At 54.2% G+C, this 27,985-nt stretch overlaps 3 protein-coding genes across 4 annotated transcripts in view; 1 reads left to right on the forward strand and 2 right to left on the reverse strand.

The window, feature by feature from the left end:
- Nucleotides 1-889, reverse strand: part of CHDH (choline dehydrogenase) — a 28,589-nt gene extending 27,700 nt beyond the window's left edge. Inside the window, exon 1 of the mRNA XM_040994642.1 lies at nucleotides 720-889. The gene's annotated coding sequence lies outside the window, so the exon portion shown is untranslated. The remainder of the gene's footprint in view (nucleotides 1-719) is intronic.
- A 247-nt stretch (nucleotides 890-1,136) lies between these two features.
- On the forward strand, nucleotides 1,137-11,651 carry IL17RB (interleukin 17 receptor B). Of its 2 annotated transcripts, none has more exons than XM_040994644.1 (11): nucleotides 1,137-1,224; nucleotides 2,445-2,469; nucleotides 3,122-3,259; nucleotides 4,835-4,962; nucleotides 5,332-5,458; nucleotides 5,610-5,657; nucleotides 7,866-8,015; nucleotides 8,328-8,401; nucleotides 8,971-9,058; nucleotides 10,007-10,105; nucleotides 11,022-11,651. In XM_040994644.1, the coding sequence occupies exons 1-11, from the start codon at nucleotides 1,165-1,167 to the stop codon at nucleotides 11,582-11,584; spliced, it is 1,500 nt and encodes a 499-aa protein (XP_040850578.1). In that variant the 5' UTR covers nucleotides 1,137-1,164; the 3' UTR covers nucleotides 11,585-11,651. The 2 variants fall into 2 exon arrangements, with proteins under 2 accessions (XP_040850578.1, XP_040850577.1); XM_040994643.1 differs by having other exon boundaries at nucleotides 7,866-8,014; nucleotides 8,336-8,401; nucleotides 11,019-11,651.
- A 1,201-nt stretch (nucleotides 11,652-12,852) lies between these two features.
- On the reverse strand, nucleotides 12,853-27,712 carry ACTR8 (actin related protein 8). The gene is made up of 13 exons (XM_040994645.1): nucleotides 27,459-27,712; nucleotides 24,415-24,585; nucleotides 23,198-23,308; nucleotides 21,160-21,264; nucleotides 20,666-20,839; nucleotides 19,196-19,289; nucleotides 18,906-19,038; nucleotides 17,737-17,890; nucleotides 16,851-16,946; nucleotides 16,272-16,412; nucleotides 15,301-15,565; nucleotides 14,755-14,918; nucleotides 12,853-14,101 (listed from the first exon to the last, which is right to left on the reverse strand). The coding sequence occupies exons 1-13, from the start codon at nucleotides 27,579-27,581 to the stop codon at nucleotides 13,958-13,960; spliced, it is 1,875 nt and encodes a 624-aa protein (XP_040850579.1). The 5' UTR covers nucleotides 27,582-27,712; the 3' UTR covers nucleotides 12,853-13,957.
- Between the last annotated feature and the right edge of the window lie 273 nt (nucleotides 27,713-27,985).

The raw sequence follows: 27,985 nt of genomic DNA on the forward strand, positions 1-27,985 counted from the left end.
CCAGTGGAGGATGACTCAAGTCCTTGGGTCCCTGTATCCATGTGGGAGACCCAGGAGAAGCTCCTGGCTTCCAACAGGCCCAGTGAACCAGTCAGTGGAAGGAACCCCTCGCGCTCTCTCCCCTCTGTAACTCTGCCTTTCAAATAAATCTTTTTCAAATACTAATAAATTAATTAATACAAGCAGCTGCCCGCCTCAACCTCACCAGCTGACCGTAAGTTCCAAATCTATGTCTGGGTCTCTGTCTTCTGACTTGCAGTCATCCACCTCCGGAAGCCTCGGAGTTCCCAGCACCGGGACTTCTTCCCTCAGACACATCTCTCTCAAAGGACAGACTCCGCGCCACCCACCCAAGGGCTCCTGCGGGGACAGAGACTCGGGGAGAGGGGGAGTGAGACCGGACTCACTGAACGCAGGCACCAGGGTGATCGGACCCGCCGGCGGGAGCCTCCTCTTAGGCCCAAAGTGACCGTGGCCCGGCGAAGTGGGGCCTTCTGCCACACCAACGTCGTCTAACAAAGTTACTGCCAAGAGCCAGCCTTCCCTGCCTTCCCCCACCCCCAGCCCCCAAAACTCTTCCAGGCTTCAGCAGCACTTTGTATTTCCGGTGGGCCTCCAGCCACTAAGCAAACCCAACGACCCACCTACCCTCGCCGCGTCCCGCCCGGCCCACCCGACCATCTAAATCCCGAGTTCCGGGGCGCCTCGCCCCTACTCACCCTCTGCAGAGCACGGCCCGAAAGTGGGGTCGCCCGGCTTCGCTGTAACTGACCGCCAGAGCCCCGCGCGCTCCCTGCGTCCGGAAGGGGCGAGGGCGCAGCGAGGCGGGGCGGAGCGAGGGCGCGAGCGGCGCACCTGGCTAGCAGCGCGCACCTGTGCGCAGGACCCGCGGTGCGCGGCGGCGGCTGCTCTGGCGCTGTCCTACCCGGGGAACCAGGCTGCTCGCCCCCGGCCCGGCCCTCTGAACCTTACGGGGGAGGGCGATGCGAGCTTTCCCCGACCGACCAGCCCACTGCCCCGGCGGCGGCGGGGCGGGAGCGGCTGTGCTGGAGGCGGAGCCCGGGAGTGGGAGGTAGCTGGGGGAGCGGCCCGGGACGCAGGAATAAGAGCGCGGCCAGCGCCTGGCACGAGAGACTCCGCGCGGTGGCAGGAGGTGGTCGGGCAATGTCACTTGTGCTGCTGGGCCTGGCCGCACTGTGCAGGAATGTCTTGCTTGGAGAGCCGGTAAGCCCCCAATCTCAGGCACCCTCGTGGAAGGGGGCATCCCAGGACCACCATATAGCCTGATCCTCTTGGGTGGAGGATCAGACCTAGTGTTCGATGCCTGCCAGGGCTGTTGACACAGGCATCCCAAGATGCCCAAATGGCACGTGAGGGTTGATGCTTTCCCGGCAGCATGCCACTGAGCGGGCAAGGTTAGGGATGAGTGGTTGATGGTGTGGCCAAGGGTCTCATCTCCAAAGCACCTTGGCATGTCCCACCTCCATCGGGGAAGACTTCATTCTTTTCCCCCAGGGCCGATAGTTTGCCAGGTTCCCAGGGCTTGCCTGACTTCACCCCCAAGGGTGTGTCAGTGGCTCTGCGGCCAGAACTCAGCTCCTACGCTGGGTCCTTGCTGGCTTTCAATGTCATGTCTCATGAGCTCACTCGGAAAACAGATGAGCGATAGATGATTTTGTCCAAATTCAACTACTCGAACCTTTACAGGTAGTCTTGCTGCATTCCTTACAAATTGCTAAGGGCCTAGGTTTTGGGGTGGGAAGCTGGTGGGCTTTTTGATGTTGGCTGGGGATGAAGACCAAGACATACTTCACTTTGGTGGCGAGCAGCAAGTCCCAGCAACAAGACTCCACCTGCTAAGAATTTCTTACTGAGAAGAGACCTGAGTAAGTTACCTTGCAGGGGTCTGACAGCAGCCTCAGCTGCGGGTGATCCCTGGGTGTGTCTGGAGCAGGGTCCTTTGAAAAAGAGAACCTGAGGTCGTGGCCTTCTGCATAGCTTCAGTGAGCTGGAGTTAAAACATCCAGGAGAGGACTATCCCCAAGAGCCCGGGGAAGGCTGCATTTATGGCTTGCTTTCTGGCAGTTGGTCCTTAACCTACTCTGGATCCAGACAAGGTGACGTTAAGTCCTTGCATGTACATGGGCTCAGAATCACCCCCTGCAGGGATGGGCATGTACTAGGAGACAGTGGAGACCCAGCTCTGCCCTTGGAAGGAGACAGTGGGCCGACTGGAGGCTCTGCTCTGCAGGTGGCTAAGCCTCTATCCCTCCTGGCTCAGGGTCAAGCAGCTTAGCTTTTTCCAGGCTGCATAACGGAACAGGCTCCTCTGTTCTCTGAAAGTTCATCACTTCTAGGTGTGCCTCTAAGGAAAAGGATGGTATTTTGAAGGTTTTGTGGTTAGCTGGCCCCAGTGTGACGCTTGGTCCCTTTCTCTCCCACAGACTATCCAGTGTGGCTCTGAAAACGGTAGGTGTGTGACAGGGAAAAGGACTTCGGGGCTTCTGCATGCAGAGAGTGGTGGCCTGTTGAGGGGTCTGAGTCCTGGGCACCCCACTGCCCTGGGAACTGATATGGATGAAGGTCCCTCCTCTGCCCGAGGCTGACCTCTGGTGGAGGTTCTGGTGGGCTGGCCTCCTGGCCGCAGGGTGGGACTCACCAGGTGGGGCCCAGAGCAATGCCAGTGGCTCTGCAGAGGGTGTCAGAGCACCGGCAGGGAGGTCCCTGAGAGTAGGCACCAGGAAGCAGATGTTCCAGAGAAGAGGGGGGTTGTTTGAGATAGCAGCATTTGAATAATGTGGTTAGTGGGCGAGCAAGAGGACGGGTACCAGCCAAAGCCTGGGGCGGTGGGGAAGAAAGGGGGCGGGGTGGGACCAGCTGGCAAGAGTCCAGGCCCTGAAAAGCGGAACTGACTCCAAAGATCATTTCAAAACACCAGACTGATGTTGACATGCAGACCCAGGCCCCTGGAGTGAGGCGACCTCCAGCTTCCCCCAGGACTCTGTAGCTTGGGGTCAGGGCGGGTGGGCAGTGTTTCTCTCCCTGCCAACAGGGGATGGGCCAGTGGGCCTCCAGACAGTGCTGGGAAGGGGAGTGTCATGCCAGTCTTGCCTCTCTCCAGGGCCATCTCCAGAGTGGCTGGTCCAACATACCCTGACCCCGGGGGATTTGAGGGACCTCTGGGTAGAACCTGTTAAAACCAGGGTCGCGACGGACTACTCGGTTTTGATGAACATCAGTTGGGTTCTCCGGGCAGATGGTAAGTTTGGGCCAAGATGCCCCACTAAACCACAAACCCACAGATGGTGTGACCCATTAGCTGCTCACCTGGGCCCATCCAAGGAGAACACAGACATGCAGGCACCTTGAAAGCTTCCTAGGAGAATGTCTACAGGTGAGCTATTCGTAACAGCCAAAAGTCTGAATATCAGAGGAGGGCATCCAGTGGAGCCACGCGAGTGAACGCTCTGCAGATAGACCGTGTGGGTGTCACAGACCCGAGTTCACACACATACTGCTCTGTGCACTACCAGTCACACACATTGTGAGATCGCTCTCACACAGTCAAGGCAAGATGGGTGGGAAGTCAAGAGAGAGCTTGGGGTGGGTGAGCAGGACAAGGCACGAGGCCCCAGGGGCTACACCCTGACCTTACTGCTCACACACACCTGCACACTCAGCAGGTGTACCAAGTGCTTTGTGGTGTGTGTTCTCTTTCTGTGGAAGAGGTGACGTCAGGGATGACCCCCCTCAGTGTAGGAAAAGTACTGGCTGATCTAGGGAACTTTAACACTTGAGAAAACGGCATCGTGAAAATCTTGTCATTTCTAGTCTCCTAAGTTCAGTTCACTTCTGTGTGGGCAAAGCTTTGTGTGTGCCAGACATGAGCAATGAACTGGCTATAGCCTCCCCATGGGGTTCTCCTGGGGCTCACCCCTGTAGGGGTGTTAGGGGACAGCCATGGGCACAGCGCTGGCTGAATCTCAGGAGGGAACTGTGCTCTATCAGAATGCCCTGGCCAGGGAGGTGGAGTGGGGCAGAGGGGACCTGGAGCACCACCCTGCCTACACCCTGGGTAAGGTGATACCTTGCACCTGGCACAGGGCGATCTCTTTGCTGTTGTAGGCTGTCCTGTTTTTAAAGGTTGAGAGTGGGCAAAATAGCCATCCAGGGAGAAGGATTGCAATGGCATGGTGATGACACTCTTGGGGGTGGAGATGAGGGATCCTTATGGGGTCCCCTGAGGTGGACCTGCTTCTCTTAAAGTCAGGATCAAGGGGCAGATGCCGTGTGCAGCGTGTGAGTCTGCTGCTTGGGATACTCACGGCCCCTACTGGAGTGTCCAGGAGAAGTGCGGGTTCCCCTTCAGACCTCGGCTTTCTGCTAATGGGCATGCTTCAAGCAGCTCGGTTCCTGCCGTCGGCTGGGAGACCTGGAGGAGGATTCTGGCTCCTGGCTTTGGCCTGGCCCCATCCCAGCTGTTGTGGACATTTGGGAGGGGAACCAGTGAATCTTTTTTCTCTCAAATAAGTAAACAGATGGAAGAGACCCAGAGCAGTGCTGGACTCGGTCATCTTTTCAGGTGCCCCGGGAGGCCCAGTCTGACCTGCGAGGAGGAAGCAGTGTGGGCCTTGGGATTTGAATTCCTATCTGCTGCTTCTGAGAGAGCCCAGTGAGCTTAGGCAAATCTCCTGGAGGCTGCGTCAGTCTCCCTCCCACACCTGGGCACGGGGTGGAGGCAGCTTTGGGTGCTGTTGTGAATGTGGGCTGATGGAGATGCAGCCGGACATCTCCCACGTGCTGAAGATACCACCACTCTCACCTCTCTTGGCAGCCAGCATCCGTGTGTTGAAGGCCACCAAGATCTGCGTGGCAGGCAAGGGCAGCCTCCAGTCTTACAGCTGTGTGCGGTGCAATTACACTGAGGCCTTCCAGAGTCAGACCAGACCCTCGGGGGGTAAGGTAAGCAGTTGGGGGCACATGCCTAAGTGTCTCTGTGTGCAGGAAGTGGGGCTGGTATGCTGAGCGGCCACGAGGGCCGAGCTTGCTGTGGTATGCCCGGTATGGGGACACTGCTCTGCTCTGTGTCATGGCCAAGTCAGCTCCTCTGGTCCATTTCTCCATCAGCAGTAAGGGGAGCTGAACTGAAACTGCATTGTAGCTCAAAACTGTTACACTAACCTGGCTCAGTGAGTGACCCGGGCAGATGGCACACGGGGCCCACTCCCTAGGCGGACCCTGACCATGGAGATGGGCTTCAGGGGAGGAAAGTTGAGCTTGCACCTGAAGGGGGCGCTGTGCTGAAGCAGGGATCCCCACTTTGCTTGCCAGTGGGCGTTCTCCTATGTAGGCTTCCCTGTGGAGCTGAATACACTCTACTTCATCGGGGCCCATAACATCCCCAATGCAAATCCGAATGACGACGGCCCTGCTCTCTCCGTGAACTTCACCTCCCCAGGTAGGCTTGCACCTGCTTCTGCTTCAGACCCTCTCCTGCGTCTGGATCACTTCACCGCTTTGCTCCAGGGGTGACCCATGGTTTGCACCTGCTGGCAAAGGGGTGGAACAGTCACACCTGTCTCTCAAATGTAAAAATCCTGCATTTCCAGGCTGCCTAGACCACATCATGAAATATAAAGAGAAGTGCATCCAGGCAGGTGAGTGAATATGTTTGCTTTTTTGTTTGAAGCTCAGCCCCGTCCCCCTTTTTATGGTGGTGTTAGCTGGGGCCTAATTCGGGGAGTACGGATTCCAGCTGCTCAGAAGACGACTTGACGTGCCCAGGGCTCCAGGGCCCCAGCCGGTGAGTCCAGCGGCCAGAGCAGGGAAGGACTGACTCCGGGAGGTTCACGTGGTGGGGGCAGTGGTCCCAGGGAATGTTACTGACCTGTTGGCCAAAACTCACCCTTGGAGTAGCACCCAGACCCTTCCTGATTGGATGTGAGTCCAGGGAGCCCTTCCACTTGCTCAGGCACCTGCACCCCTGACCCCCAGCCCTGGGGACCTGGAAGCCATTCAAGCCAGGACCTCAGCCCTGCCTCCCACTGGTGTCCACCACGGGGCTTTGCCTCTGGCGTGCTGCACTGCTACACTATCAGAAGCTACTCCCTACTCCTGGGGTATTTTTTCCTTTTAACTGTTAGGTGGAGAGAGACAGACCTAGAGATAGTGGGGGATCTTCCACTCACAGATTCACTCCTCAAAAAGCCAGGAGCGGAGCAGGCCACGTTCAGGAGCACTGAACTCAATCCAGGTCTTTCCCGTGGGTCACAGGGACCCAAGTACCTGCTGCCTCCTGGAAGGCGTGAGCAGGAAAGTGGAAGGGGCAACAGAGCCAACTCCCAAGCCCACCGATTCTAAGAAGGGATCTGGGTGTTCAAAGCCATGGCTTAAACCACCGCCCAAACAGCCACTGTACATCAATTTTTTAAAAACATTTATTTTTATCGGAAAAGCAGATTTACAGAGAGGAGAGACAAAAATCTTCCATACATTGGTTCACTCCCCAAGTGGCCACCATGGCTGGAGCTGAGCCAATACAGTCCAGGGACTTCCTCCAGGTATCCCATGCAGGACGCCTTTGGCCATCCTCTTCTGCTTTTCCTGGTCATAAGCAGGGAGCTGTATGGAAATTGGGCAGCCAGGACACAAATAGGTGCCTATATGGGATCCTGACACTTATAAAGGGAGGATTATCGAATTGAGTCCTCACCCTGGACCCCTGAACGTTAGTTTTTAGTAAGATCCTTTGGGTGGACAACGTCATATGACAAGCTAAGCCACCACGTGAGATGCCTGCATCAGTGGGTGCAGGATTGGCTCCATCTGCACTTCTGACCCAGCTTCCTGCTGATGTACCTGGGACGCAGCAGTGATGGGTCAGGTCCTTGCATCTCTGCCTCCCACACAGGAGAGTCAGATGCAGTTCTGGGCTCCTGGCTTTTAGCTGGGCCCAGCTTGGGCTACGTGGGCATTTGGGAAATTAACCAGAGGATATAAGCTCTCTCTCTCTTTCTGCCTTCCAAGTAAATAAAGTACTATTTCATTGAAAAAAGAAAAAAAAAAAAGGCAGCAGCAGTGGCCCCTTTAGGGTAGTAAACCCTTGGGCCCAGCGTGGTAGCCTAGCAGCTAAAGTTCTCGCCTTGCATGCGCTGGGGTCTCATATGGGCACCAGTTCTAATCCTGACCACCACACTTCCCAACCAGCTCCCTGCTTGTGGCCTGGGAAAGAATGGAAGATGGCCCAAAGCTTTGGGACCCTGCACATGTGCGGGATACCCAGAGGTGGCTCCTGGTTCCTGGCTTCGGATCAGCACAGCTATGGCCATTGTGGCCTCTTGGGCAATAAAACAACAGAAGATCTTCCTCTCTGTATATGTGCCTTCCTAATAAAAAATAAATCTTAAGTGTCTCTACCCCAGAAGGCCCTCGTGTGAGGCCTGTCAGAAAGAACCAACCTGGAACACTACTCCTCCTCTTGACCCTCCCATGGAGCAATCTCAGGGTCCTGATGTCAGTCCTGGACTTCAGCTCCTAACCTGGCCTCCAGGGACCTCCGCATGGGGGAAGTTGACACACATTGTTCTGGCTCCCATTCCTCTCATTTCCCCAGTCCTATCTGCAAGTCACATCCACAAAACCACCACACTCTGCCTTTTCCTGATGGAAGCCACCCTGCCGGGGAATCCTGTAAGCTGCTAGGCGTTGCCGGCTTGCTCCCATCCCATGGAGCAGACCCAGGGGCCTGATGGATGGTCCTCCTGTACCGAGTCCTCCCCTCGGTTTGTCTTGGTGAGGCTCTCACAGGGTCGTAGACAATGGGAGGGGCATGTGGTCTATCCGGGGCCCTCTTTCTGCACTCACAGGAAGCCTGTGGGATCCCAGCATCACTGCCTGCAGGAAGGATGAGAAAACCGTGGAGGTGAACTTCACCACATGCAACTCCACACATGGCAGCAAGTACAGGGTCCTCATCCAACAGGACACGGTGATCGGGTCCTCCACGGTGACGGAGGTACTCACCCTCTTGGGCCTCAAGTCCTGCCCGCAGTCCCCTCTGGGGCGCTACACAGGCTCTTTTGAGGGCGCATAGGGCCTGTCTGTTGTCCAGCTGTACTGGGGCTACTTTGATTTGGCAGATTACAAACGAGTCCCTGTGGGCACCCCAGGCTATGCCACCGGCTATACAGGCTATAACCAGCTGAAGGGAGCCGTTGCACAAGCAGGAAGTGGGACCCTGAGTCCCACCCGCCTGTGGGGTGCCAGGCTGGTGAGGGCAGGGTAGGCTTCTTTACCTCCTCTCACTCCTACTGCCTGTCTCACCCGCCTGCACCAGGGCAGACAGACACGAACATCTGTTGAGATCCCAGTGAGTAAGGAAAGCGACGGAGCTGTGGTTCAGGTAAAGTGGTGTGAGGGGCTGCGGGGAAGGGAGAGACCCAGGGAGACTCCCTCTGCCCCCCTGGTTCAGGGAGAGGCCTTTGAAGGAAACAGCGCTTTCTCCTGCCTGGGGCGCTCCTCTAGCCTCCCAGGGAACTGGTCACTGCTCTCCACATACTCACAAGGCTGAGTGACAGGAGAGACACAGATCTTCCATCTGCTGGTTCCCTCCTCCAACACCTGCAACAGCCAGGGCTGGGCCAGCCTGAAGCCAGGAGCCTAGAACTCCATCCAAGTTTCCCACATGTGTGGCAGCAACCCAATTTTGAATCATTAACTCTTGCTTCCCAAGCACATTTGCAGGGAGCTGGATATGAAGCAGAGCAGTTCTGGCTCAGAACCCTGGGCAGCAGAAGCAGTTTGGGTCTTGTGTCACTGGTTTGTATTTGGGGACTGGGTCCCAGCAGTGTGACCAGAGAAGTGTCCGTGGCAGTGCCCATGGTGGAGGTAGGACTGGAAGGGATGCTTCCATGGGAAGTGGGAAAAACGCTGAGCCACTGCCCCTGCTCTGAGCGTCCTGTCTCCCTGCAGCTGGTCCCGTACTTCCGTACCTGTGGCACCGACTGCATCCGACGCAAAGGAACTGTGGGGCGCTGTCTGCAGCCAGACGTCCCCAATAGTAAGTGCCTGAGAGGCCCAGGACCCGGAAGGCCTGGCACCACTGCCCTCCCTAGTCACTGGGTGGCCGCTAAAGGGTGGGTATGTGTCGGGGGCGGGGGTGTATGCTCAGCTGTGGTGCAAAGAGGACAGTGCTATCCCTGAGAGTCTGTGACCCAGGAAGCCACTCCTGGTCCATTCCCAAGCAGGACAGAGCAGGACAAAGACCAGAGTGCTACCGGCATCCTAGCACCACAGGGCTGGGCTGTGCAAGGAGGGGACTGGGCACCTAAGGGAACAGGCACCTGCCATTCCTGCACCCGTCAGTCTCAGCCACCCCAATCATGCTGAGACTGTGTCCTGGTGCGACCACACAACCACCACTTAGGTGCCAGGTTAGTAAGAGTGGCCCAGAAGACAGGCCTCACCGGTGCCGGAGCAGCACTTTCTGCCTCTTAATGACACAGTAGTCAGTCACTCCTGGATGAACAAATAAGAGAATTCCAGAACTGGCCCAGGTGTGGGGCCCAGAGTTGGACGCTTATTCTTAGAACTCAGCTGCATGACCTGAAGCCACTCCGTGTGCTGACAGCCCCCATCCTCCCTGGTCCTGTGACCACTCCTGTGTCAGCTGCAGACTGGCCTTCAACGTGCGTGCTCTGTGTGGGAAAGCTCACGTAGCCAGAGCGGCGCTAACTGCTCCAAGAACAAATGCTCAGGTGGGAACTCTGGGGACCATGGTGGAAGTGCCAGGAAGCCAGAGAGATTTCAGAGGACTGTTCCCGCCTGCCAGGGCCCCGTGGCCCTTTCGAGAACCAATTCAAAATCTGGGAGAAATGCACACATCGGCAGGCACCTGGAGAGCTTGGTTCTAACTCCTCAAAGCACTGAGGGCAGCAACACTAATTTTCTAGTAGGAAACCCGTGTGGTTGTGTGTTGCCAAAGGTGATGAAGCCCTGTTTCCTGCAGATGGAAGTGTGCTGGAAGGCTGGCTGCCTCTGCTCCTCGTGCTGCTGCTGGCGGCTGTGTGGGTGCTGGTGGCTGGGGTCTACCTACGGTGGACACGTGGTAAGGGCTGGAAGGGTCCCCTGACGAGCTGTCACATTTGAGCAGGGACATTTCCTGATAAAGACAGCATCAGCTTGTCAAGCCGGGTCTAGTGCAAAGTGGCCCCCTAGTGGCCACTGTGGGAATACGCTGGCTGCATAGCAGAGGTTGACGACACATTGCATTTTACCTGTGGTAGACACCCAGGGCTAGTTCCTACTCTTTAGAAACCATCAACTCTTCTAAGGCGTTAAGAGCAGCGTCCACTTGAAGTCATCACTCCCCAGATCTTTGCCAAGTCTCCAATGCCGAGCTGTCTGGGTGCAGAAATCAGGGTATTATTTATATAGATCCACAGCTAGACGTAGGCTTATTAAAACACACACACAAAACCCAAACCACTTCTGTTTCTCTTTTCCATGAAGAAAAGGAAATATACCCATGTTTTTTCAAAGCTAAGAAAGCCACAAGAGACTTTCTCTGCAGGAGTAACTCTTAGGGGAAGCTGTCAGACCTACACTTGTTGGAGGAGTTTGAGTTTCCATGTAGATCCCTGTGGGAGGCAGGACTGGAGTTCCAGGACTGGAATGGGGCACTGCTTACTGTTACTGCACCCCCTGCAGGCAGAAGGTAGTACAGCAGCTACGGGGCCGAGCCCAGTGATGCCACGTGTCTGTTTGCACGGAAAGCACCCGGGGGACCTTAAAGCCCAGCAGTTTCTACCCACATATCTGCTGGGACCAAGCCTCACCGACAGGAGTGACTGTAGGGATAGATGTTTAGACTGTGTTTCCGGCCTCAGCATGCTGAGGGTGGGCACCCGGCAGTGTGGTCAGTGCTGTTGGTCCCCAGGGGCGACTTTGGCTGGGGAGGCTGCAAACTGGTTGGTGCTGGCAAGTTAACAGGTGCTTTTCTGCTCATCCCGACCCCCGAGCAGGCAGGAAGTCAGTGGCTGCACCTCCAGGCACCAGGCCGCTGCCCCTCCTTAAGGTGCTGGTGGTTCACCCGCCGGAAGTGTGTTTCCATCACACAGTCTGTAGCTTCGTCGAGTTTCTCCAGAACCACTGCAGGAGCGAGGTCATCCACGAGAAGTGGCAGCAGAAGAGAGTGGCAGAGGCAGGCCCCGTGCAGTGGCTCGCCACCCAGAAACAAGCCGCCGATAGGGTCATCTTCCTGCTATCCAATGAGGTCAGCGCCCAGTGTGACAGCACCTGCTCCTGGGGTCAGGGCGGCCGGCGGGAGAGCTCGCAGGACCTGTTTCCTCTCGCCTTTAATCTCTTCTGCAGCGACCTCGGGAGCCGGGCTCTCGCACACAAGTACGTGGTGGTCTACTTTGGAGACCCTCATGTGGCAGATGGTTACAGTGCTCTCAGCATCTGCCCCAGGTTCCACCTCATGAAGGATGCGGCTGCTTTGCGTGCAGAACTCCTCCGCGTACAGTGGCAGGTGCCAGTAGGGAACAGGTCTGGAGCCCGTCCCAAGAGCTGCACCCGCCTGTAGCTCACTCAGGAGAAACAGAAATGATTGAACCTCCTGCCCGGGCCCAACGCAGTAGCCTAAGCAGATAAAGTACCTGCCTTGAACGCACCAGGATCCCATATGGGCACTGGTTCTAATCCCAGCAGCCCCATTTCTCATCCAGCTCCCTGCTTGTGGTCTGGGAAAGCCAGAGAAGACGGCCCAAAGCCTTGGGACCTGCACCTATGTGGGAGACCTGGAAGAAGTTCCTGGCTTCAGATTGGCTCAGCTCCAGCCATTGTGGTCACTTGGGGAGTGAATAATTGGACAAAAGATCTTCCTCTCTGTCTCTCCTCCTCTGTGTATCTCTGACTTTGCAACAAAATAAAAATAAATGAATCTTAAAAAAACAAACAAACAAAAAAAAAAACCTCCTCATCCCCACCAGCTCCAGCGACAGAAGCAGCTCTGATGAGTTTCCTCACACTAGTTATACCTGCTTCATGGTAGTAACAGAGGAGTCCAGACTGACCAATAAAACCTACCAATATTACCACATACTGTAGTGCTAACGAGAGAACTATAACTATAATTGTAAGGGAAAAAAAATCAATCCTTTTCTCAAAAATCAAGCATAATTCTAACTGGACATGGCATGGTGATACAGCACGTTACGCCGTCACCCGCAGCAGCATCCCACGTCCCACTTTTGATCCACTTCCTGCTAATGCGTCAGAGAGCAAGCAGATGGCCCGGGGACCTGGGTCCCTGCCGCCCCCATGGGAACCCATATGGACTTCAGACTCTGGCTCGGCCTGGCCCAGCCCAGCTCAATCTGCTGCAGCCATCTGGAGAGTGAAGCACTTAATGGAAGAGATCTGTAACTTTCAAATAAATGCATAAATAAATAAATCCTTAAAAACAGTTCCTAACAGCATCTTATCACAGCTGTGTTCTAGAAGGCTCACCGCATGCGGTGCGATGAGGACCTGCTCTAGCCTGGCGGTGTCGGATGGGACGTGTAAGATACACGTGTGTGCACATCTCCCCGAGAGTCTCGTCGCTGCATCCTAGGGATAAACACCCGATCTACTCACTGCGGGCAGTCTGACAGCGGGTGCTTAGTGAGGGCTGAGGCGGTGTGTCTGGGGTGGCCAGGCGCACTTCCTGTCCCGGTCAGCTCTCCTGGCGCTCCCTTGCAGACACAGCTTGCCATCAGAAGCTGGACCAGAAGCCAGCTTCCTCTGGGGAGCTACCACACACATCCTGGATCTGCATGCTGCGGCCAACACTGTGTTGTGCCCAGCAGTCAGCACTGTGCATGTTTATTGTGTGGAGAAAACAAGAGCACATACAACTTCCAAGCTGAGGCACACTTCCCAACACACAAGTGGAAACGACTTTCCTCTCCGACGACTCTTGGTGCCTCACCTCCTTGGCGGTCACAAAGGTCGCTGCTGTTTACGCCAGCATTCCTCCCTGTCCTCGCGTACCCATGTTCCACTCCTCTGTCTCTTCTCCCACCCTACTTCTGTCATCTCCCCCATCTCAGTCTAAGTAAGGTGCTGGAGGCAGCAGGTGGGAGCCTCAGAGGGCGCTAGGGGCTAGAGCCACGGGTGATCAGCTGTGTTCTGTGTTCTGTTTCACGATGCACACAGCTTAGGCCAGCTGACCACAGAACATCAGCTCCACGGTAACGGGCCTGCAGGTAGAAAGAAGCTGGGGGCAGGGTGGCAAAGACAGCAGCTCCAGCAGCCACTGTCCGTGTAATGCAAGCAGTCAACTCTGCATGAGACCCGAGTCACTATTTGGCTTTGGAAAAAAAACCAAGACTTCACTTCCAGCTTCTGTATTGTTTTGGTCAATAACAGTTTTCATGTCATTAACCTATCCCATGTCTGGTAGCAAAAGCCAGCCCCAGGCTTGAATCTCTGTGACTGGAAACCTAGCCCTGAAGGGTCCCAATCCCTTGCAATACAACAAAAACAGAAAAACCAGACTCTTCTCCTGTTTAGAATTCTGAGGGCTCACGTCACGCTAGCTCAGGCGACAGAGCCTCCAGCTGTTCTGCTGGGCAGAGGGGAGGGGGCCTGCCCAGTCCTCAGGGCACGGCCGTGTCCTGCTGCCTGCGGCTGCCATGCTTGCAGCTCCGCTGGCAGGAGGGGCTGGCCTGCATCAGGGGCTTGTCCAGCAGCACAGGCTCCTGTGAGGGCAGGAGGCTTCTCCTGAGGAATACATTCCTATTCATTCTGAAACACCGACTTCAGAAACAGCTTATGATTGCAGACCAACGACTGTGTCGTTGCTGTGAAGTTGAGCATCTCAGTCAATAAATTAGAGTCCCCACCTTCCGTGAGAGTCCTTCACACTGAGGGCCTCGTCTCCGGCCTTGGCCAGGGCCGATGCCATCCCATGTCACCACACAAACGCAGCCCGCTCTCGCAGCATGCGGACTCCGAAGCGCTGCCACTCCCGCTGATAGACCCACAGCTCCTGCGTGGTGTCCAGACAGGCCAGCACTGCGCCCCCTTTCCAGGCAATCAGCCGGGGGTCCAGGTCCTGGAAGAGTGGGGGCATTTCAGCAGGAGTACCATGTTAAACACCTACACATGTGCTTTCATTTGGGAGCTGAGAAACCCCACCTGAGTAACACCCCATAAACCAGGCTTTCCACCTGCACTAAACGCAGCTGATCTGTCAGAGTAAGAGCACCATTCTGTTTCAACTGACAAGAGAATGCTCGCTCGCTCTACTCTCACGAGTGCAGGCACTTCTGTTCACTGGCCGCACAGGCAGGCACACACACACACACAAAGGAACCATCTGAAGTCTGGGTGCACTGGGTTAACACCTCTCTCTCTTCCCTGTGATTAAAATAAGGACACATTCTGGAACGGTCAGTGAAATGTCTCCTAAAACCCTCAGCTTATGTTTCCGAGATCATTTGAGCCAAAAGATCTCAACAGGCTGTCAGGGCGTGAGCAGGCCCTGCTTGTCCTGTCCCGCCTAGTCCCCTTACAGAGGCAGCAGGCAGGCATGCTGGTTTGGCAGGAATGGGAGGGACAGACCAGGAGCCCAGTCTCCTGACCAAACCTGCTCCAAGCCAGCAAAACTGTGCCTCCCAGACCACTGTGTCCACATAGACAGGCGACTTGACAACGTGGAACAAGCGATGCTGGCTCCGTGTGCATGCACTCCATGGGAAAACGTACCTTAGGCCTTGTGATCACGTCCACATTTTCAATGATGCGCCTGAAGGAAGGTGGCATCTTGTTGAGAATCCTGTGCTGCAGGAATTCTTGAGCTTTATGGAACATCAGGCCACCTCCCACAACCAGGATGGAGCTGTACATCTTCTTCTTGGTGTCGTCGGATGCTGGAAAGAGAACGACACCCCTTCCATCCGTGCTGCCTCCCCACGCCCAGTTCTACTCCAGGCCAAACCGCTGTCCTCTCGTTTGCACAACTGCATGAGGCTTTGCAAAGTCCCCACAAGCAGTCCCAACACCCAGCCGGGAACTTCAAGGAACACAGCATCAGGGTGCTGTCCCCCACCCCTCCCCAAACTCCTCACCCCGTGGCTTACAGCACAAGGACCATGATCTTTCAAGGGGACCCAAAATGTCTAGTTGGAGTGGTTCTCACTAGCCATCCCAGGTTTCCCCTCTCCTGGAATGCCACCATCTGTGACTGCTGAGCCCCTGCTCCATCCCTGAGGTCTTCCTCAAGGGGCCTCCCGGCCTCCGAGGCACACTTACAGCAGCAGTCTATGCTGTGCAGGATGGCTTTGTCGAGCCCCAAGGCCTTCCCTTCAAACAGCGAGACAGCCGTCTTCCTGGACATCAGTGCTGTGAGGGCCTCCTCGGAGTCATTGCCGGCCATCAGGCAGTCTCCCTGGGAGGAGCCCAAGTCCACCTCCTGGGAGTGAAGCCTCTCCGGAAGCTCAGAGGCCGGCCCACGAAGATCCCCTTCAAATCCGATGGGTTTGGAGGCAGACTTGCGGTCAGCAGTAGCTTTCGCTGACTTGAAATCAAGCAGAGGACAGTGAGCATGCTGGGGAGGATGCTGGCGAGATCCCACCCTCCACACCTCGTTCTACCACTACAGAGCAGAAGCCGCCACAGCACAGCAAACGCCTAAACCACTCCCAGGGAGGCCTGGCACCAGGGTGGGCAGCAGGCATCCTTACCATCTCTGGTTGGGTTAAGTGGAAACATGCCAAGGGACAGATTCCCTACCCTTACACTGAGCTGTTAAGAACATGCTACGGAATCCTCATCTTTAACTCCTCTCTCTCTGCCTCACACCTGTCTCTGGCCGGCAGCCTTTGTCTACCTCTGTCATGACACACAGGAGCTGCGTTTGTGCCGTGGGTGCCACACCGCCTGCTACAACAGCTAGCTCCGAAGAAAGGAATTCAGATCTGTGCTCATGCCACACATACGTCACACTGTAATTACAAAACAGCTGAGATCTTACAGAAAGTCCTAGCACGTACTCACAGGCTGAAAACAAGTCATTTATCACCTAAAAGGAAAGCGCCTCCATTCACCTGGGCGTGAGGTGGTATTCAGAAAGCTGGATTGCTGCCTCCCTAAGATGAAATCTGTCACCCAGATTTGGCTTCAGAACAGCTCTACACACAGGGCCAGGCAGAAGAGTGCAGTGCCGGCGGCGATCTGCTCACTTAGGGCAAACCTCTCCCACAAGGCCCGGTGCTGCTGCGAACCTGTTCTTGCTTGCTCTGCGTGGCCAGCAGGTAGTGTTCGTCATGAGGGTCCTCAGGGTCGCCCTGGGACCTGTGCTGCAAGGTCGTCATCTTCTGTCCAACGATTCCAAACGTCGCCGGGTAAAACAAAGCCATCGGTGCCTGCACAGGGAACAGTCATCAGCAAGGCGCTCCTCCAGCAAACACGCCCACTGAGTCACGTCCCGCCAACACCCAGGGGGCCGCCGGGAGCCTCGGAGTCACAGTGGGCAACGCTCAGCTCTGGGAGGGGCACCCTCCTCCACCGCTTCAGGACGCAAAGGACCCGAACACTCTTCAGTACCCCACTAAAGGGGTAATGTGGCAGCCCGCGAGCAAAGTCTGTCTCTGTAATTCCCTAAGAAGGTTGCCACTCTGCAACAAACCTCACAGAGTGGCCGATGGGGACAGTCCCCGCTTTGTCCTCACTACTCCCGCAGCAGGGCCACCTGCTGGTTTAGCGGCTTTGACCGTGTAAGGCATCCAGCCAGTGCGCATTCTCGTGGTCAGACTCTTCCACAACGGCCTTTTTCCGCCCCCTGGGAATGACCTGTGCCTTACCTGGAGCTTCTCGTCTCCTAACCGAAACTGGTAAAGCAGAGCAGGAGAATCCGGATGTCGGATCTGGAACTCGTGGTCCTGAAGTCCCGAGATGTCCTGATGGCGGGCATGACGACACCATCAATGGGTCAGTAACAACCACCACGGGCTCTCATTCCTCTGAGAGGCCCCTGCACTGGGGACCACTCTCCCACAACCTACCAGAAGGAGGGCTCAGGTGTGCTCTGATTCCCAACTTAACATGCATGAACAGAAAGTGATCTGAACTGACGAGCAAATTCCCTCAATAACTGGGAAAGTTACAGTTATCAGTTCTCGAAATACAAATACACATACAGTATCTGAAAAATAGTGCAAAACCATAGAAGTGGTACTGTGCACACTGCATCGACTAGCTGTGGGGAAGGCGTGTGAGGCGAGGTTGGGATGCCCCCATCCGGCCTGCTCCCACTCCAGCTTCCTGCTAACGAGTACCCCAGGAGGCAGCAGTGATGACTCCAAGTAAGTGGGCCACTGCCTGCACTGCAGAGAACCTAAACTGAATCCTCCGCTCCTGGCCTCAGCCCTGGCCCAGCCCTTGCTGCTACAGGCACCTGGAGGGTGAACCCGTGGATGGGGCTCCGTCTCTCAAATAAATGAAAAGAGAAACAAAGTCATGTCCCCTGGTGCCTGCGACACACCCGCTGCCTGGACCCATTCAGAGCCCCAGCCTGAGGCCCATCGGCGGGGGTCGAAAGGATGTCACCGTGTTCAGTGTCTCACTTTCCTTTTCTGTTGCTGCCGGCTTTCCTTTTCTGAGTTTTGTTCATTTCAGTGTCACACTTTTGCTATCTTTCATGCTTTATGTTTTTTTTTGCAGAACCGTGCAGCATGCAGTCGCACATACCTGATCTAAGTGGCAAAAGGTCTCCTTGAGGTGCTGCAGGAGGAGGCAGTCCATCTTATTGGTCAGCTGGCACTCTCTGTAAGGGAAGCCGGCCCGCTGCATGAGCCAGTAGAAACAGCGCGACACGTCAGAGCCTCCATACGCCAGGCAGAGTCTAGGGCGGAGAGTGGAGGATGTGCAGATTAGCTGTCAGCCAAGAAGGTACAGGGAGACCCCACACCCCACAAGGCCTGGGGAAACACAGCAGGTTTTCAGAAATGCCAGTCCTAGGATGCACGAGGGCAGGGAAGCGGGCACACACCCAGACCCCATGGCTGGGCTCCGGCTGGCAGTCACACTGTCACCAGCACACACACTAGGAGATCAGTGTAGCACCAAGCCCACACGTAGGAGATCTGAGTCTAGAATTTTCTTCACATTTTGGAAGTCCCTGCAACGACATACTCTGAGCAATGTGCGAGTCAAAACTCAGTGAGAATACATTTTAACGGGGGGACATGCAGCAGCTTAACGTTTCTTACAAACTACTCGGGTCCTCTTTCAAGCCTGCCTCCATGGCCTCTATGTCCTTAACTCAGGGGCCACGGAGGAGCCATCTCAGCAAAGAACCCAAGTGAGACCTCCTCCATGTGCCCCCCGGTGCCAGGCTTGCCTGAGGGAAGGTGAGCAGTGGCCTCGTGACCTCGTGTCTTAGTGAAGTCACTGCCCACTCAGTGAGCTCCAGTGCCAAGATAAGCAGACACTGCAGACCCTGAGGACACTGTGGACACAAGACAGCCAGAGAATGCAGATCTCAACAGTCTATTTCCTCGCACACGCCTCGCCTCAGCTCTGCAGAGAGCAAGTGAGTGACCGGGTGAGTCTCCCTCCTCAAGCACGAGGAAAGACACCCTCAAAGCACAGCCCGCATTTGTGCTTCCTCTGTGGGAAAGCATGTGACACTGCCCGGGATTTTCGGGAGGTGCTGGCGTGAACTTGCACGACAAAGCTACGGTGTGAAGGGTGCATCATCTGCTTTCAGCTTTGCTGAGGTCTGCACCTCCACCACCTTGCTGCATCACGATGCAGATGCTGAACACGCCCTTCCTTCTGAGTCATCTCTGACTCCTGAGGACGCACAGCTTGAGCAGGCTTGGAGGAGCAGGAGTGGGAAGGGCCGTGGTTCGTACCGAGTGTTGCGATGGGACACCCCGTCCTCCACACAGCACACACTTGTCTTCTGGTCCCCAACATCTACGATACATGTGCTGCTTAAGCCACTCCCAAAGGTGGCACACACTGACTCCTGATGAACCACAATCCCTGAAAAACAGAGGGCAGTCAGCTGTGGAACAAGAAAGACCTCACCAAGCAGTGCTGACCCTCTTGGAGCTAGCATTTACACAGCAATGTACCAGAAGGACTTGGCCAGTGACAATTAGTTCAGTTAGAGCAGGTGCCTCTGGAACAGCAGACATACCTGAAAACCCCATCTTCATCAGTATCATATTCACCAATTCTTTCACATGTTGCTTATTGTAGATATCGGGAATTAACAAAATACAACGATAATACTGAAACAGGGAAAAAATGGCAAAGGGTTAGCACTCCAAGTCTGATCATGTCAAACTTTGTCATACTCGATCTATTTATTTACCTGAAAGGCAAAGTAACACAGAGGAGGGCAGACAGAGGGACAGACTGTCCACCTCCTGGCTCAATCCTCCACAAGCCACGTCAGAGCCAGCCAGCTCCGATCTCAACCAGAGGCTCACAGAACGCTGGGTCAGCCGAGGGCATCCAGGGCCTGAACCAGCACTCTGATACGGGATGCTGGCATCGCAAGTAGGGGCTTAACCCGCACACTACAGCCAGTGTCTAACCACACTTGTCTTTACTTGAGAGGGAGAGAAACAAAGAGAAAGAGAGAAAGCGCCTCCACCTTCCGGTTCATTTCCCTAATGCTTACAACAGGAAAAGTGAGTCAGGCTGAGCCAGGAGCCTGGAACTCCATTCGGTGTCTCACGTGGGAGGCAGGAACCCAAGGACCTAAGCCATCAGCTGCTGCCTTCACAGGACGCGCAGCAGTAGGAAGCAGGATTCAGAGTGGAGCGAACGGGACCCGGACACTCTGCACATCCAGCCGCACCCGTGTCCTTACAGAGGACTCCTGGGAAGGTAAGCGGTGATGCTCAGAGGCCCAGGGTAGGAGCCCACATCTCTCCGCTGCCCTTGTGATCGACAAGGAAGCAGAAAATGCAGAAACTGTTTCCCCTTGGAAGCATCTGCAAGTTGTAAAATAAAAATATGAGACGACTGACAGGTCTGTGTAAAGCCCAGAGAAAAGGCAAGAGCAAGAACAAGCTTGCTGACCTCAAACCAGGAGACAAAGAAACAGTAAGTTATCTCCTTAGAACTGTACTAGGATGGGCCCAGCGTGGTAGCCTAGTGGCTAAGGTCCTTGCCTTGCATGTGCTGGGATCCCATATGGGCACTGGTCCTAATCCCAGCAGCCCTGCTTCCCATCCAGCTTCCTGCTCGTGGCCTGGGAAAGCAGTCGAGGACAGCCCAAAGCCTTGGGACCCTGTACCCGCATGAGAAACTGGGAGGGGGGCTCCAGGCTCCTGGCTTCAGATCAGCACAGCTCTGGCAGTTGCAACTGCTTGGGGAGGGAATCAACGGATGGAAGATCTTCCTGTTTGTATATCTGATATTCCAATTAAAAAACAAAAAGTACTGTACTAGGAATTACATGAAATCTGTTCTTTGTATATTAATAAAGATTAAAAGACCCAGTACAAAGAACACCAGGAACAAGTTCAGTGAAGACAGCCCCAAACCTGGAGTCCCAGAGCTTCTGGAACACTGCGTTATAAACCACTCCGTGATGCCTTTTGGTGCCAACCAAGAATCTCTAGGAAAAAACAAGTAACTAAGATTTTTAGCTCACCTTTAAATCTTTCAGCGGGATTTCCAAGTATTTCTGAATTGCGTGCGACCATATGACTTCGATATCTGCCAGGACAGCTGTGAGGGAGCCCCCGGGGCCGGGGTGGATGTTGAGCTGCCCTCGCCGGATGGGCCAGTGAATGTTGTAGCAGTCCAGCGGGTTGACGTACAAGGCCTGGAAAGAGCAGCGGAGCATGAGCACAGAACTCGTCTCCAGGGGCTCCCTGGATTTCCAACACTCCAAGGCCAGCAACGGTCACTGCCCCGGCTGCCTGTTCGGAAGGCTCAGAGGGCAACTCCTGTCTGGTCCTCAGAGCAGAACCACAGCATTCTGGGAAACCACCAGCCGTGTGTGTGTGTGTGTGTGTGTGCGCGTGTGTGTGTGTGTGTGCGCGCGCGCGTGTGTGTGTGTGTGTGTGTCACTACATAAGAGAAGTTTAGTAAGGTTGTGTGTTTGTCTCCTATTCTTCTGATTCCCGGAAAGAGGTTTCCTACCTCCTCTCCCACCAAATACTCAGGGTGATGAGACGTATTTGTCCACTTGTTTCCAGAACAGTGATCTAAAATCGCAGGTCGCATCTGCTTATTGTAGGAGCGTGCCTGAAAAGAAAGAAAACTGTGAACTTAGCATACACAAGGAAAAGGAAGAGAGAGGTAGAAGAGTTCCCCTTTCTTCTCTCTCCCAGACATCAAGAACAATGGCAAATTTTAACCTTAAAGCCAAGAAATTTAGCAATATACTGCCTGGCCACAAAAGGATTCTCTTGTCTTCTTCCACAATATTTAAAAAAAAAAAAAAAAAAAAAAAAACCAGGGTCCAGTGTGGTAGCCTAGCGGCTACAGTCCTCTCCTTGTACCTGCCGGGATCCCATAGGGCCGCTGGTTCTAATCCCGGTAGCCCCGCTTCCCATCCAGCTTCCTGCTTGTGGCCTGAAAAAGCAACTGAAGATGGCCCAAAGTTTTGGGACCCTGCACCTGCGTTGAAGACCTGGAAGAGGCTCCTATCTCCAGGATTTGGATCGGCTAAGTTCCAGCCATTGTGGCCGCTTGGGGAGTGAATCATCGGACGGAAGATCATCTTCCTTGACTTTCCTCCTCTCTATATATCTGACTTTCCAATAAAAATAAATAAATCTTAAAAAGCAAACAAACAAAAAACACTATTTGGGGTCAGCATGGTGGTACGGCAGACTACCCCTTCACCTGCAGTGGCAACATCCTACATTGGCGCCAGTTCATGTCTCGGCTGCTCCATTCTGGTCCAGCTTCCTGCTTGCGGGAAAACAGCAGAAATGGCCCAAAACCTTGGGACACTGTACCTGTGTAGGAGACCTGGAGGAGGCTCACGGTTTCCAGCTACAGATCGGCCCAACTGTGGCTGTTACAGCTATTTTGGGAGTGAACCAGTGGATGGCAGATACATCTATCCCTCTCTCTAACTCTCTCAAGTAAAACAAATATATCTTTTTATTTTTGAAGATGTGGCTCTCAAATTTAAATTTTAAAAGTTTATTTTACATTTTAGAGACAGAGAGACAGGGAGAGAACCAAAGAGCGAGTTCTTCTTCCCACTGGCTCACTCCCTGATGGTGCCTTCAGCCAAGGCTGCGCCTGCTGAGCCAGGAGCCAGGAGCCAGGAGCTTCTGCCAAGTCTGACTCGTGGGTAACAGAGAACCAAGCACTTGGGCCATCTTCCACTACTTTCCCGAGTACATTAGCAGTGAACTAGCTCAGAAGCAGAGCAGCTGGATTCAAACTACTACTCAGATGGGATACTAGTGCAACAGGCAACAACTTAACCCTCTGTGCCACAACGCTGGCCACCACAGACTTCATTCTTTTTCTTTTCTTTAAAGATTTATTTATTTGAAAATCTGAGTGACAGAAATCTTCCATTCACTGGTTTACCTCCCAAGTGCAAGCAACAGCCCAGGACTGGATTAAACTGAAGTCAGGAGCCAGGAACTCCATCTGGGTCTCCCACAGGGTGGCAGGAAGCAAGGTGTGGAGCCATCATCTGCTGCCGTCCAGGCCTTTTAGTAGCAAACTGGGTAAGAAACTAAGGCAGGACTCAAATCTAGGTACTCTAATAAGAGATGTGAAGTCCCAGGGAGCAGTTTTACTTGCTGAACCACAACAACCAACCCAACAATTTAATTCTCCTTCCTCACCCTCCATCTCTAGGCTGTGATTCACTGTCTTCTGCTTAAATGTGAATACAAGTGTGTGTATAAGACAAACTCATCATCTCTGCCTCGGTTTATTAAAGAACTCAGTAACTACACAGCTTCCCACCAAGATTCTGAAATGAGACACTCAGGCCGCCTTGAGAACAACATCTGGTAAATTCTTTGGCTTGCCCAAGCACCTGTGACACGGCTTCAGGCATCCTCTAAGTGGTTATGGGTTTTTGTTTCTTCCACATGAAGAAATCCCACACCGCATTTGTGTAACAATGCAGGAAGAACACATGAATGTTAGTGGCTGTAACCACACAGGGGATGAAATACATAGAAGAAAAAGTTAACCGAACCTGTTCAGGGGACACCGGGATCCGCCTGGTACCATTGGACATTTTTTTAGACCATATTGCTTGATCCACCATCTTAAGGCCATTCTGTCTTTGTTCATTACTTTCAGGTTTCTGGATGGGAAAATGAAAGATCAACAATGAGAAGAAATTAGTAAAAAAGAAAGCAATATGACAAACCCATACCCAAGTGAGTCCACCATTAGGGAACATTCCACTATCAATAAGCAGCACCTCCTTAACCTGCCATTTGCAGAAATCTTAGTCAAAAAGGACCCCTTGTCATAAACCACGCTATTTGTAAAGATCCATAACTTCACATGACCCGTGATAAAATTTTCCAAGGCATTCATCAAAACACACTTTATCCAATCTTTACAAAGTATTACAGAGACTCTTCTGTAAACTTCAATAATTCACATGTTGACAATGTAACAATGTCACATCCCTGCAAACAGTGTTTTGATTAATCAGCGATTGCATTATTGCAATAATCTCACCACTGATACCATTCAGAGCATATTCACAAGTACTTTTACAGAAATGTCATTTTCTTTCAGCTTTTACTTCCTCAAATTTGCTCCCTCAAGGGAGAAATCTGAAACACTTCTGATGGACTATTTCGAAGTCATTCTAACCAAGAATAATCAACCTGTATTGGAAGTACAAAACAGGTAACTACCGGAAACATCTCTAACTGAAAACACAAAGTCAAAAGTAGGTTATTGTGCGGTTCACAGAGTTAAGATCTAACGCACACACACAACTTCCTGATAACAACCATTTGCAAACAGGATAAAGATGTATTTTTTGCCTTGAAATTATAGTTAGATACAAGCAATTCAACTTACTAACAGATTAAAAACATAAACTAAATTTATAGTTATACGCAAGAGAAAATGTGTTTCAGATCCAAACAGCCAATATGTCTGGTGATGGGCAGATCGCCCCATGATGAGCTGCCTCCCCATGACAGATCACCTTCACCAACACTCCCCTCACCCCGATGGCTTCAAACACAGCGGGCTTATAGTTGTTAGAAAAAAAAAAATCTGTACCATCTGAACTCACTAGTTCAGCTGAAAAGCTAGACTTGGGACTCTGAGTAAAGTTATTTTCAAACACAATGAAGTTAGGAGGATGCAGGCCCCAGCTGCCCGGCACACCGAGTGCCCGCACCCTCCCGCGACCTCCCCTCCAGCCTGCCAGCCCTGACCTACATTGAGTCCCTCCCGGAGGAGCCAGTTGTCCCTGTAGAGCGGCTGTCCCTGCTGCTTGTGTCTTCGGGCGATAACATGGGGAACGCTGGCAGGCAGCGTGTCCGTGGCCCGGCCAATCCTTAAAGTCGTCGAACCTGGGTGTATGACAACAATGAAGTTGCTCTGGATTTGCTGCAAATATAAAACATAAAATAGTCAACGCACAGGGAGCAAGTGAAGTAGAGCATCCTAACACAGTACACGGCAAAGTTACTCCCCTGCAACAGCTATCAGACTCAAAGGTATCCAAAGGTATTGAAACTCATTCTGGATCTCCCATGTGCCTTCCATCTGACACACAGCTCAACTGGTATCTGTTTAAATGCACAAAACCAGATATTTGCCTTCCGGAATAAAACCAAGATAATCCAGTGTAAATTCACATATACTTATTGAGCATTGACAAGCCAGGTGATCGGGACAAAGTCCCTGCTATTGGACAATTTTCTGTTTACCAAGGAAGACAGTCAAACAAGAGATAAGGGAGAGGAAAGGATACTAATGTCCCAGATTCTGCAAATAGAAACCAACTTAAAAGACAGCTGTTAGAAGGTCAGAAAACTGAAACCCCGGAGAGAGAGCACACGAGCTAGCAGCTCCAGTGACTCCTGAGGCTGACCAGCCAGACTGGCCAGGGGGCCAGAGACAAGACGGTCACATCATGCCGCGGCAGGTGCCACGTCATGTCACAGCAGTTTGGCTACTCTGGAATGGTGCACACTGTGGCTTTCCATGCCAACCGCTGCAAACTGTGCTCCTGAGCCCTCAGAGCTCTACAACACTCTGCCGTGCTGCTTCTGTGCTGCCTGCCTGATCCAGCCAGAGCACGGAGTTCTAACTCTGCCAGTCAGAAATCTGCGCTGCATGTCACAACCCCCTCGTGGGAGATGAACGGCTAAAGAGGAGGCACAAAGCCGGGACAGCGGGGAGACGCATGACGACAGGTGCAACTTGCACCTGACTGCTCTAACTCCGTGAGCCGCTGGAGGGAAGCTTTCCTGCATCAGCGCCAAGAACACCCAGAGTTTCCACCAGAAGCAGGGGAAGGGCCTCTGGCACCGCCTTTCCCAAGGGCCCCCCTGCAAGCAGCACGATTCAGCCCTAATTCACAGCCCCTATGCTAGCCACCCTGTCCCAGAGACAGCTGCGAAATCTTGTGTAAACAGAGAGGTTCCCAGCAGCCCCTCACCCCCACACAGCCCAGCGTCAGGAGCACTTCCGCCAGGTCAGTCTCTTTAATGCGTTCCACCCAGACTCCTGTGACTTGGGGCTGTGCTGCCTTTGCAGCCTTCACACAAATGACCTCGCTCTGCCCGCAGTGTCTCGCTGCTGTCATCTAGGTTCCCCGCTCTCAGGACAGGGTCATTCTTGTTACTGCCTACCCGCCCAGCGAGAAGGGACCACTCCTCTGGTATTCAAGCTCTAACCCAGCAGCAGGCAGACACCTGGCAAGGTGTCCCCACAGGGTACTGCCCAAGCTTTTCTGAGCTCTGGCAGACCTTCACCCAACAGATGGGTACACAGATGACGCCGCTCCCCTCTAGAAGGGCTACGGCACACAGAGCAGCTTGGTGGGAACCATGATCTCCAAAAGCATCTAACACTCTCAGGGCCAACGCTGTGGTGCAACTCGTTAAACTTCCGCCTACAGCATCAACATCCCAAACCGGATCGAACCCCAGCTGTTCCAGTTCTGATCCAGCTCCCTACTAATGGCCTGGGGAAGCAGCAGAGGATGGCCCAAATCCCTGGGCACCCACGTGGCAGACCCTGGCTTCTTGTTTCAGACCTAGCCTGCTCTGGACATTGTGGCTATTTGGGAAGTAAATCGGTGAATGGAAGATCTCTCTCTCTCTCTGTCCTCTCTGTAAAATTGACCTTTTAAATAAAAGTAAATCTCTTTTAAAAAAAGTATTGAGATACGAGTGTGGCAAGGTAGAGGATTAGCCAGTTGAGCTATCATGCCAGCCCCCCCCCAAAAAAGTATTGAGCAAAGACAAACACTGTTGCCACAGAAGCTAAGAAAAAAACTGACCAACTGAGATTAAGCAAATGGTTCCACCTGGTTATGGCCCAGGCTCCCGACGGACAAAGCGGGTTAGGAACTTGGACCACCGGGCTCCTTGCTGGGGACGGAGTGAGTTCCTCACACAGCGCTGCCAGCACTCGGGAGCACCAGCTCTTCACACCTAAGCCTTCCACGTTTGCCTACTGCTTTCCCAAAGGGCCAGTTGTTGGCTTCCTGAACTCTTGCCACCTGGCCCTGCAAGCCCCCCCAGGCTTCTTCCTCAATTCCAGACACCTGGGCCAGCCGCCGTGCCTCCAACACTCCACGTCCTCTCTCCAGCCCAGTTTCTCCCATGCTCTCCTCCCTCCCTGCTACTGGCCGCAGTGCCCCTCTGGCGGAGTCCACCACCCGGCCCACGCAGCAGCAGCGACCTCGAGCCAGGTACTGGACTGGGCACTCTACCGCTGCCCTCCAGGCCGGCTAGGAGCCTCAGCCCACTCCAAGGCCAGGCAGCTGGCTCAGAGCTGCGGGACACGGGCAGCTGACAACTCCCATGACCGCCTGAGCCACATTTTCCAAGGGAGATCCAAGCTCCCTAAACACCCGCGAGAGTGCATCTATTCCTACGGTCGTCTGCCTGCCGCCGGGTTACTGCAAATGTTCTTCCCGGTCGGTTTAAATCGAATCTCGGCTGTTACGCACGAAATAAGCGACCTCTGCTCTCTGAGACGTCCACGACAAAAAGGAAAAGTTCCACTCTTCCTCAGCCACCCCTGAGCATCCCTCGGCTGCCTGAGGGCGGGCCGGGCTCGCAGCTCCCTCTGCGGCCACCGAAACCTCCAGCAGCAGCCCCGGGTCCGGAGCCCAGAGGCCGGGAGGAGCTCACAGATCCGGCCGCAGGGCCACGACCACCCCACCCCACGCGACCCCGCCGCGGCCCGCAAGCCGAGGACCCACACCAAGGCGCGGGGACCCCAACCCAGACCCGGAACCCCACCTCCTGCAGCGACTCGGGCACCAGCGCCGGCACGATGGGCCGCTTCACGCCGCGCTGCTCCTTCTCCTTCTCCCCGCCTTTCTCCTTCCCGTTCTCCGCGTCGCCCTTCTCGGCCTGGGTCATGGTGGTCGCCGACGCAGAACTACTCTCTCAACTCTGTGCCGCCACAGCCGCGACAGCTTGGGCGGAAGAGCCATTGCGCAGGCGCAGCCTTGCGACCGTCAGCCCACAACCAAGATGGCCGCCGCGGAGTCGGCGCAGAGACTTCTGGGAAGCGGCAAGGGCGGGGCGGTGCTGCTGTGATTGGTCGGGACTGGAGGACCGCAGCGACTGGTGGACAGCGTCTTCTTGCAGACCCTTGGGGCTGGGACTCATAGCAAGCCTGAGGCTCCGCCGGCCGCGCTGTCCTGCCTCTGACGCTGGGGTGCTTGGGCCGACTTCGTGCAGTCTCTAGGCTGGCCCGGTCCTGACGAGGAAACGCCTATTGGGTGTCTATTCTCGGATGTGCAAGCTCCAAGCTGTCCCAG

The sequence above is a fragment of the Ochotona curzoniae genome, unplaced genomic scaffold (assembly GCF_017591425.1).
Source record: "Ochotona curzoniae isolate NIBS_2020 unplaced genomic scaffold, NIBS_Ocur_1.0 contig_908, whole genome shotgun sequence".
In the NCBI taxonomy this organism is placed as follows: Eukaryota; Metazoa; Chordata; class Mammalia; order Lagomorpha; family Ochotonidae; genus Ochotona; species Ochotona curzoniae.